This window comes from Pongo abelii, chromosome 2 (assembly GCF_028885655.2).
Source record: "Pongo abelii isolate AG06213 chromosome 2, NHGRI_mPonAbe1-v2.0_pri, whole genome shotgun sequence".
NCBI classification, from domain to species: Eukaryota; Metazoa; Chordata; class Mammalia; order Primates; family Hominidae; genus Pongo; species Pongo abelii.
In genome coordinates this window covers 105,922,065-105,932,909 of record NC_085928.1, presented here as the reverse complement: position 1 = coordinate 105,932,909, position 10,845 = coordinate 105,922,065, and the positions used below count along the sequence as shown (strand labels likewise).

The 10,845-nt window shown below is 54.4% G+C and overlaps 1 protein-coding gene across 13 annotated transcripts in view; it reads right to left on the bottom strand.

Annotated features, from left to right (window-relative positions):
- Positions 1-351: 351 nt before the first annotated feature.
- PFKFB4 (6-phosphofructo-2-kinase/fructose-2,6-biphosphatase 4) overlaps positions 352-10,845 on the bottom strand; it is a 43,807-nt gene continuing 33,313 nt past the window's right edge. For 5 of the 13 annotated variants that reach the window (XM_009239043.4, XM_009239042.4, XM_054550838.2 and 2 more), the window contains 5 exons: positions 9,964-10,068; positions 8,098-8,227; positions 7,934-7,996; positions 6,390-6,454; positions 2,087-4,215 (listed from right to left, as the gene is read on the bottom strand). In XM_009239043.4, coding sequence (XP_009237318.1) covers positions 4,156-4,215; positions 6,390-6,454; positions 7,934-7,996; positions 8,098-8,227; positions 9,964-10,068 — 423 coding nt within the window. In that variant the 3' untranslated portion in view covers positions 2,087-4,155. Of the gene's footprint in view, positions 1,990-2,086; positions 4,216-6,389; positions 6,455-7,933; positions 7,997-8,097; positions 8,228-9,963; positions 10,069-10,845 lie in introns of those variants that run through there. The other 8 variants (XM_054550842.2, XM_054550839.2, XM_054550841.2 and 5 more) reach the window with 7 other exon arrangements.

Below are 10,845 nucleotides of genomic sequence, written 5' to 3'. Positions count from 1 at the left end.
TCATTTGAAAATTTTTTTGTAGAGATAGGGTCTCATTATGTTCCCCAGGCTGGTCTCAAACTCCTGGGCTCACGCAATTCTCCCACCTCGGCCTCTTAAAGCACTGGGATTACAGGTGTGAACTACTGTGTTCGGTGCAAGACCCCATTTTTACAAAAATAAAATAAAATAGTTTTAACAATAATGTACCCAGTAATGATCAGTCTAAACCAAATATGGCAACACTCTTCTCTGCAAGTAAAAAGTATTATATATATATATATTTTTAGATATAAATCCAATATTGCTGAAACCTACCTATGTTTTTGCAACAATATTTGATTCTATCCAAATATTATCTGACCCTTTCAAGCTCATTCTTATTGGTATAAGAAGAAATGAAAATAGCCAGGTGCAGTGGCTCACGCCTGTAATCACAGCACTTTGGGAGGCCGAGGCAGGCAGATCACCTGAGGTCGGGAGTTCGAGACAAGCCTGAACAACATGGAGAAACCCCATCGCTACTAAAAATACAAAATTAGCTGGGCGTGGTGGCATGTGCTTGTAATCCCAGCTACTTGGGAGGCTGAGGCAGGAGAATTGCTTGAACTCAGCAGGGGCAGGTTGCAGTGAGCGGAGATCACGCCATTGCACTCCAGCCTGGGCAACAAGAGTGAAACTCCGTCTCAAAAAAATAAAATAAAATAAAAAACAAATATCCTGTGACCCTATATGATGGCTATTATTTCCCAGTAACCCAAAATGCTATTCAACATAATAATATAATTGCCCTTTCTAGGTTATGGTACAACACTGGACTTGAAGAAAAACTCTGATATTGTTATATTTCATTCCTTTTATTGTTTTCTACTAAAATCTTCAAAACCTTCTTCCAAAAGTGCTGAGAAGCCTCAAAGGGAGTCAGGTGTCCACCCTAGGAACTCAGTGCCAAGAGACAGGTGAGGACCCCGAAGCTGTCCCCCAAGCTCTCACCAGGCAGAGGTTAGTCACCACCTGAATCCTGCAAAGCTGCCTCTCCCTCAGACCCCTTGGCATAGTTGGAGAAGGCAAAAACATAGCTGCTGGCCACCCCAAACCACCCAGAAGCAGCCCAGCCACAGCCATCCTCTGCCCTGACACACTGGGAGGAGCACAGGTGGGCACCCGGCAATGCCCCGCCCCATCTTGTCCACAGAGGAGCCCCCCTACAACCCATTTCCCGGAAAGCCAGCTCCAGGGCAGGAAGTATGGACAGCCCATGATGTTCTGAGGCATGGGAAAGAGAACACCCAGCCCCTTGTCTCCACCTTCCCAACCCCAGATGCAGGTGACAAAGACAATACCAGAATAGGCCGGGTGCAGTGGTTCACGCCTGTAATCCCAGCACTTTGGGAGGCCAAGGCGGGTGCATCACCTGAGGTTGGGAGTTCGAGGCAAGCCTGACCAACATGGAAAAACCCTGTCTCCACTAAAAATATAAAAATTAGCCGGGTATGATGGTGCATGCCTGTAATCCCAGCTGCTCGGGGAGGCTGAGGCAGGAGAATTGCTTGAACCCGGGGCGGAGGCTGCGGTGAGCCGAGATCGTGCCATTGCACTCCAGCCTGGCCAACAAGAGCGAAACTCCGTGTCCAAAAAAACAAAAAACAAAAAAAAAAGAAAAAAAAATACCAAAACACTGGTCAGCATGCTGTCACCCACAGCCTCATGCAGCCACTACATCTTTGACCCAGCTCCCGGGGCCTCCTCCCCGAGAATGCCACATTTGGAGCCCACATTCCCAGGGACCCCAGAATCCTTCCCTTAACAGTGCTCAACTCCAGCTGCACCGCCCCCTCCACATCTGCCTCATGTTCAGGGCCAAGGGCCCCATACCCCAGGTCAGCCCAGGGAAGACCCAGGCCGCCTGCCCATGTATGCCAGGCCAGGGCTCACTCCAGGGCAGCACGATTCCTCTTCAGTGAGAGTGAACATGGGGGTGGAAGCTGAATGAAGGATCCCAACGCAGACCTGCGAGGAAGACCACAACACCAGGTGTCGACAGAGCAGGCCAGAAAAAAAAAAACACTTTACAAATGGAGAACTGGCTACCAAATACAACCTGAGATTATTTTTAAAAAAGTATTTATTGCAAAGAATGCTGGACACAGTGTTGCATGTGGCTGAGATTCAATACCATCCATTTTGGGGAACTCGGGAAAATATCTGCAACATGGGCACGCCAGCCAGCATGGCCAAAATGTGGCAGCCAATCAGCTACACCTTGGCCCATGTGGAGACCATGCCAGGGCAGAGGCCGGGGGGTTGCCCCCACTCATGCCCTGATCCCTGGATGTCCCTCTGCCCTGTCCCCAGTCCTTGTAATGCATCCAATCCAGCAACTCCTAACTCCCCTCTGTACACAGAGAGAAAAGGCCTCGGTGGTCTCACCTCAGGTGACATCCAGAGGTACATGCACTGTTGCTGACCAAGGGAACCCACTATGGCTAACAAATGAGTGTGTCCAGGTGACAAAAGTCACCAAAACTCCAAAATACACAGAAGCAAAGGCTGCAGTCCTAATGTCCCAAAGGCAGTGGCATGGTCCTTGGGCTCTGGGTCTAAAGGGCTTGGGGCTCTGACAGATGAGTCTGGAAGGATCTTGCCCCTGCTCTGCCTTGGACATCTCTTAGCGGAGCAGCACACAAGGATGAGAGACCACCGGCCAGGGCCAGAGACGCTAACTTCTCTCAGGGACAGCTGGCGTCTGCAGGCTGCAAAGCCCTGGGAGGCTGGAAAGATGTGCTACCCTCCAGGCACAGGCCAGGAAAGGCTCCGGACACAAAGGACTTGATATCCAGGGGCCTGGCTTCCCCAGAGTCCACCTGTGGACAGCAGGGCACCCGATTACAAGTCCAGACACTTTCTGACCCAGCCCCACAACTTGCCAGCCAGTCTGTTTGCCAGCTGTAAACAGACTACCCAGGCTGCCTCTCTGGGACCAAAAGAACTCAGGGGCATGATAGACACTGGACTTCACATGGCCATTTTCACCAGACTCACATGCACATGAATGGAAGGCTGTGCTGCGGCTGGGAAAATCCTCCCTTGCCCAGGGACTGCCTATGGGTTCTGCCTTCTCCCTTCCTCAGGCCCACAGGCAGAAGTCAACAAACACCAGAAAGGTTTCACAGGACCATACAAGTGTTTCTGAATTATTTATGACAAATGCATGTCTCTGCCACCAGTGTACATTCCTGTGTGGACACGGGCAGCAACAGGCGAGAGGCTGCCTCCCCACTGGCTGCCAGTGTCCACAGCCAGGGAAGGGGAGAGGGGGTGGCAGCCTCTCCCTCGAGCACTTCGGTGTGTGCACCAGGAAGGTAACTTCCTGCCCTGTCTTGAGGTGGTTTCACTGTGAGAGCAGGCCTGAAGGGGCGCCCCTGGCCACCAGCTCCCCTAAGCATACCTAAGTAGCCGGGTACATGCACAACTGGGGAGGGGCGGCCACAACCGCCCCCCCTGCCCACACGTTTCTGTGCATCCAATGTGCTGAAGCCAGCGCATTGCTTTCATGAATGCCCACAAATAAGGGTGACATGGATACAAGGGCCTGGCCAGTGGCTGCCCGGGAAGCATCTGCTGTGGTTAGGGCTCTAGTTCCTGGTGGGTAAGGATGGGAAGGGCTCTCCCTCTCACCAGAGGCAGCAGAAGCTCAGGGCCCCATGAAGACCTGGCCTCTGGCTCAGGAAGTGGCTACGGAGAGGATGGTAGAGGCCCTGCGGAGAGTCACCAGGTCCATGCTGGGCAGCTGGGCCACAGTAGGAACATCACAGCAAGCACTTTCCTTTCACACTGTAGGGTTTCACACTTCACAAAGCCAACTGAGCTGGCGAGAGTGAACACCTAAGAGCTGCGCCGGAAGAACTTGGGGCTGGGCAACCTCCGCGCAGCCCATGCAGATGCAGTCTGGTCAAGTGACTCTTAGCAGCAGGTCAGGAGCCATGCACAACCTTGTCGCCGACTGTCAACAAAGAGCCAGGTGGGCTGGGGTGGGGGTTCTGGGTTCCGCCAGCCATGTGTGGCTTCAAGAATATCCCTGCATGGCATGGTGACTATCACACACACTGGAGGGCCTGGAATGACCCCCTCTGCAGAGACCAGTGCCTGCCTAGTGGTCACAGTGGATGAACATGGTCACTGGTGAGCAGGCACCGTGACAAGGGCTTCCTCTGGAGGTCTCGAGATGTCCACGTTCTGTACAATAAAAACACAGAGCGTTCACTCCATGGCAGGAATAGATGAGATGCCTGCTGTCTGCCTTCCTCATCACTGTGGGTTCATCAGGCTTCACATTCTCACTGTAGCAGCCACAGCCGCAAGACTCTAGACCACAAGCTTCCCTAAGAATACATGGCCAAGAGCTTCGTGCCACACAGCAGGTGGATGGACAATAGAACAAAGGTGCGGTGGAGGATGCCACCTCGTTTCCTGCTCCACTGCAGCCAGGTCAGGCAATACCCAAAGCAAGTCCGCTCCCACCTCCTATCTCAGGGCTGGGTCAATTGAGGAGGAATCCCTGGCTTGGGGATTTTATCCTCATCTGTGGGGCAGGGAAGGGGTTCAACTCCCGGGGGTGCCTCCTTCCTGGTTTAAAGTGTTGGCACGCAGGTGTCAGAGGTGCCCCAGAAGCCTATGGGCATTTCCTGGTCTGCAGCCTGGTCTGTCCCCTCAGAACTGGGGTACAGGGACTCCTGAAGCCCTCAGCTATAGACGGCCCCCACCAAACTGCAGAGCTCAGTCCCATCCTTGGCCTGTTGGGCTCAGGGAGTCTCAGGCCTGAGGAAGAGGGAATCTGAAACTTCCCTTAGCTCTCTGAGGCTGTCTTATGTGCCCCAGAGCCTGGTGGCCCCTCCTCCCAGCTGTAAGCCCCAGAACCATCACCTGCAGGAGCAGGTCACTGATGACCTGAGCTGCTGCCCCATGCAATATGACATGCCCAGATCTGCAGGGAGAGAGACATGGCCCCCATGGCCCACAGCCTGGGCTCATAGGACCGGCCCCTGGTATTGTAGGGGCAGGTATGATTCTTATTGCTGGGCAGGCTTCCTGAGGCGCCCCTTTTCCACCACAGCCTGCCCCAACAGATGGGCCAGAAGGGAGCCATCCGGGAACCTGGGGTTAGTAGTGGTTTGCCTCTCAGAAGCACCCACCCATAGTGGGCAGAGTGACCGCCATCCACACTATGATGATGGACTGGCAGGGTCAGCTCCCAAGGGCTGCCAGGCCCAGGGACCTCTCTTACCATCACCCTGCCAGCCCAGGGGCCTCTCTTACCATCACTCTGTCAGCGCTGGGGGCCCAGTGCCATCTGGGCCTTCCTTGGCCCAAAGGATGCCCGTTGGGAGGTGCCTTCCCCTGTGACTTGTGGGTACTAAATTGGGCCTGGGCTGAACTTGGCCAAGACATGCACGGACTATCAGAGCAACGGGAAGAGAGGCCTGCAGGGAAACTGGTCCCGCTTGAGGACAGTGGTGTTGGGAAGGGACAGGACACATCTACACACCTGTGCTGTGAGGTCCAAGGCCAGATGTCCTGGACCAGCCCAAGGCGTGCACCCTCAGCAGGGACCCAGAGCCCAAGCAGGCCCCATCATGGATGGCAACAGGCATGACTGAGGCCCAAGAGCCTTCTCCGTGCAGTGGCCTCCAGGAACTGGGACCAGGGCTCCCAGAAGTGTAGGTCCCATCCTTGGCCCCAGTGAGAGAGGGAGCCAACATTGTGGAGGGACCCCACATGGGACCAAGAGTGGTTCTGAGCTACACTCTGAGGAGCTTCTACCTTCCACAAGGCACTTGGGGAGCACAGACTGCTCTTCTGGACCAAGGTCTCCACCCCATGCTCAGGCCCCTTCAGCATCTGCATGGCCCTTTCACCAAAAGTGCATGATCCCATTTTAATTCTTAAAGGTGCTGGGGTTAGGAAAGCGGCTCATGAGGCCTCAGCTGCAGGGATGGGGAGTCGGAAGAGTGCCCACCTGCCCTCTGAAAGCCAGAAGCCTCATTCTTAGCCTCCAGCCTCATTCTCACTGAGCCCAAGGGCCCCCTTGACTTAGAACTCCAAGGAGCTGCTTGGGAGCCCTGTGCCTCCTCAAGTCCTGGGGGTCCAACCACACCCAAGCTCAGGCACTCCTGAGCCTGGTGGCCCAGAGTCAGGGATTTCCCCATCCCCAGGGCAGGTGCCTTGGGAAGGCCTGATGCAGGCCCCACCCAGAGCCAGGGCCCCGCCCTGCTGATGGGACAACAGTCTTGGCAGAAGACTCAAGCTCCCTCTGGCAGGTGCCCCAGCTGGGCCTGGCCCTGGAGGATGTGCAGCCTGGATACCCCCACGTCAGGAACACCCCGCTACCCCAGCAGTGACCCCACTGCTACCTGAGGCCTGTCCCGGTGTGTGTTCACAGCAGCCACGTTCAGGAATATGGACTCCACTTTACAACCTGCCAAAGGGAAGATGCAAATCCATCCCCACTCCCGAAAGGCAGCTGAGCTGCAGAAGCTAGAAACTTCTCTTGGAGGGGGGTCTGGGCGTGTGGAATGGAGCAGCCATCTCAGCCTCACTTGTTCTTCCACTTTAGGCAGCTCTGGGGAGCCCCGGAAGGACGAGACACCCTGTCAGACCCACGCATATCTGTATGTGACGGCCCAGACAGGGCCACACAGAGGCCCCAGGCTCCCCAACCCCAGGACCGAGAGGGATCAGGGGAACAGCAGGCCTAAGTTGAGGTCACTGACTCTCAAAGTCTTCAGGGCCCCCAAACCACCCACATTCCAACTCTACCATGCAAGGCCCAGTCAACCGCCTGCCAGGTGCACAGTGCAATGAGGGATGAGGCCATTGTCACACACTGGAGTGACATCAGCTGCCACTGGGCTTCACAGCCATTTCCCCCAAGAGCACCTGTGTTAAAGGTGAAGAGCTAAGACCTGAGAGATGAAGAAGTTGCCTGAGGTCTCTGCTGGTATAGCAAGAGGCAGGAGTGGGACTCACACTGCCCTGCACCCAGAATAAAGTCCAGGCCCTGAGGACCATGGGGCCTTGTGGGGGTTTAGAAAAATCAGTAGAAAAGCCCCTCATGCAGGTAGGCAATGGGTAAGCAAAGTCACTGGGGAGGTCTTCTGTGGCCACATAAACTTTTTCACAACAAACTTTTTTTTTTTTTGAGACAGAATCTCAGTCTGTTGCCCAGGCTGGAGTGCAGTGGCGCGATCTCGGCTCACTGCAAGCTCCGCCTCCCGGGTTCACGCCACTCTCCTGCCTCAGCCTCCCAAGTAGCTGGGACTACAGGCGCCCACCACCATGCCCGACTAATTTTTTTGTATTTTTAGTAGAGACAGGGTTTCACCATGTTAGCCAGGAGGGTCTCAATCTCCTGACCTCGTGATCCACCCACCTCGGCCTCCCAAAGTGCTGGGATTACAGGCGTGAGCCACCGCACCCGGCCCCACAACAAACTTTTTAAAAGCAAATTAGGGCCGCAGATGGTAGCTCATGATGGTAGCTCATGCCTGTAATCCCAGCACTTTGGGAGGCCGAGGCAGGTAGATCACCTAAGGTCAGGAGTTCGAGACCAGCCTGACAACATGGTGAAACTCTGTCTCTACTAAAAATACAAAAATTAGCTGGGCATGGTAGCAGGCGCCTGTAATCCTAGCTACTTGGGAAGCGGAGGCAAGAGAATCATGTGAACCCGGGGTGGAGGTTGCAGTGAGCCTAGATCACGCCATTACACTCCAGCCTGGGTGACAGAGCGAGACTCCGTCTCAAAGTAAAAAAGCAAGTTGGGAAAGGTAGTGGGGTAGTAGGTGGAGGAATGGGCTCCTAACACAATTTTCAAGGAATCTGCAGAAAATCATGAAACTGTGCAGAGATCCAAGGTCATGGCTACCCATGGTCAATGTGCAGGAAGCTTCCTTACCATATGCCACAGGGGTCAGCTTCAGGACTGTGTGCAGTGGACACTTGAGGTAGGGCAGCTGTTCTGTAGACACAGAGGGGGATGGCTAGCACACCAGAAATGCCTGGTGACAGTGCCTACCTTCTCACACAACCCTCCCACCTCCCCCAGGGCACAGCCTGCACCTGCTGCCTTGTCGAGGAAGTAGGCCAGCAGGCAGCGCATCACAGCCTGGTGGCAGATGACCAGCACATTCTCTTGCCTCTCCAGCTCCATGATGACAGGCTCCAGTCTCTGGACCAGGTCCTCGTAGGACTGCAAGGGCAAGTAGAGAGGTGTCCCTCAGGCCTGGCTCCGGGGGAGGGACAGACACATCCTGGACACTGGGCCACCTTCCACTCCTGCAGCTGCTCACCATTCTGGGAAGCTGTGGCTGGGCCTCCTCTAGCCTAGCCTTCTGAGGCCATGGGGATGGGCAGCTGAGGAAAGGGGCCACCTCTCCCATGTCAGGGCCAGGTCCTGGTAGGATTGAGAGCGCAGAGCTAGGCCTCAGGCTCCATCCCAGGGTCCACCTCAGTGCCGACCCATGGGGCTCTTCACTGAATCCTCAGCTATGGAATTCATGTGACTGGTGGAGAAGACTTCGCCTACTTCCAGCCCACAGCAAACAGAGTGCACCGACAAGAGCGAAGGGGAAGAAAGCAAAGACCTGGAACTTTCTGGAGTGCGACTCGTGAGAAACAGCTGGGGTCCCCAGGAACTATCCTCAGTCTACCTGCCCAGTATCTTCCCCCATGCCTGCCGTGATGTACGGTTTAGGCCCCTGCTGGGCCTCTCAACCTGGCAGGTTTAGAGATTTTCATCAGTTTCATCCTTCTGCACACAATGAGTGGTCCTTCAAAAATGGCCTCCAGCAGTCAGAACTGAATGTGCCCCGAGCTTTCATTAGGAAGCAAAAATGACACGCTGATTTGTGCCAGTTCCTGGTAGTTCTGAGAAAATCCTAGATCAGTTCTTTTGGTAACATGAATTTCTCAACCAGTTCTCTTCACTGTATTCTCAAGTTTGAGCAGCCAGCTGCTTTGTTTCTCCTGACCGTTATCTGGGTTGGTTCTAAATCTGAACTTGTTCTCACAACATAATGTGGTGAATAATTAATGTTCCCAAGAGCTATACTATCCTGAGGATGGTACAGTGTGGAGACCTGTCAGCCTGGCTTCTGGGTGGAGGTGCTTCTACATGTGTATATATATGTGTACATATGTGTGTTGATGGGGGGTATTTTTATTTGGCCCCTGCCCCAGGCCACCTCCTGGAAGTGGAAGGAGATGCCTCAGTCAAAGGTGACCCTCAGTTTCTGACCTGGGGCCTGGGCTGACCTGTGTCAGAGAAGGTGACAAGTGCAGTGGCTTGTGGTAGCCAACTCATGTGTGGAAGGTCTCCCTGGGTCTGGTGCCAGGGCTGGGGGTGGTGCCTGGGGCCACAGGAAGGACAGGATGGGCTCAGCCTGTGACAAGAGGAAGCATCCAAAGGAAGGATGAGGCCCGAGACAGGGATGCGAGTGAGCTGAGACCCGAGTCCCAGGCCTGCCATGGTTTCCCCAACTCCCCAGCCATTTGAGCGCCCCGGAAAGGGCTGACAACTCCCTGGGAAAGGAGCTGGCCTGGGAATGCCAGGGGATCGCGCACTGTCTACAGGGGTCCCAGGAAAGCCTAACTCCGCAGACCCCCCACCTCAGGCCCTGCCCTTCAGAATTCTCCACCCCTGGGAAGGGGAAAGACAAGAATGGAGAGCAGGGAGCCAAAGGTCTCCGGGTTGAAGGCCTGCCCTACATGGCACTGCCCACCCCGCACCTGAGGAAGGGACTAAGGCCTGGGCTGCATAGCTGGGAAGGGGTGGAGATGAACCACACGCCCAGGCTGGCAGGCCTCTGAGACCAGGCCCCTTCTGCTACCTACGCAGCCCCTGCAGAGCCCCACAGGCCCTCAGCCACAGGTGGTACTCCCAGGCGGGCAGTAGGTGGCTGGGACTAAGCCCCAAATCCCACCTACCTCCCCTTTAGGGTACCGGTACCGGTACTTGTCCTGGTCCCGCAGGGCGAACTCCAGTGGATAATTATCCTGAATTTCCTCGTATGTCATTTCCTCACAGACGCCCTAGGGAGATACCACAGTCATCACACCTCATCCAGAAGATGAGCCTTGGGGACGTGTAGGGTGAGGCAGCATCAAGCAGAGGAGACCAAGTTCATGGGCATTTCCTGGGCGAACGGAACAGAAACCTGTCTAAGGAGGGGAGGACTTCTAGGAACACTGATCATTGGTGGTTCCTTGCTTGTAAAAAGCTACCAGGATGGTCTTGTCCAGCTATCCATCACCCATCCAATACACACAGAGATGCTATGTGTTTTTTCTTTTCTACGCTGTGGAAATAGTACTTGTGAGTGTAGGTTGTTACGCAAACTATGAAGGAAAACTTCACTTGTTATTTGGGATACACACACACGCACGCGCACACACACACACACACACACACACAGAGCATAGATCATCTTCTACAAATGCCATTAAAAAAAAAAAAAAAGCTGAAAAGCTGGCCGGGCGCGATGGCTCACGCCTGTAATCCCAGCACTTTGGGAGGCTGAAGCAGAAGAATCTCTTGAACCCGGGAGGTGGAGATTGCAGGGAGCTGAGATCATGCCACTGCACTCCAGCCTGGGTGACAGAGCGAGACTCTGTCTCAAAAAAAAAGAAAAAAAAAAAAAGAATGTCACGTGAAGGCACAGACAGACATACATAGAGAAGAAAGCCATGTGACGACAGCAGACAGAGGTGGGATTGGAGTGATGAGTCTATGAGCCAAGAAATACCAAGGATTGTTGGCAACAACTGGAAACTAGGAAGAGGTGAGGAAGTGTTCTTTATTAGCACCTT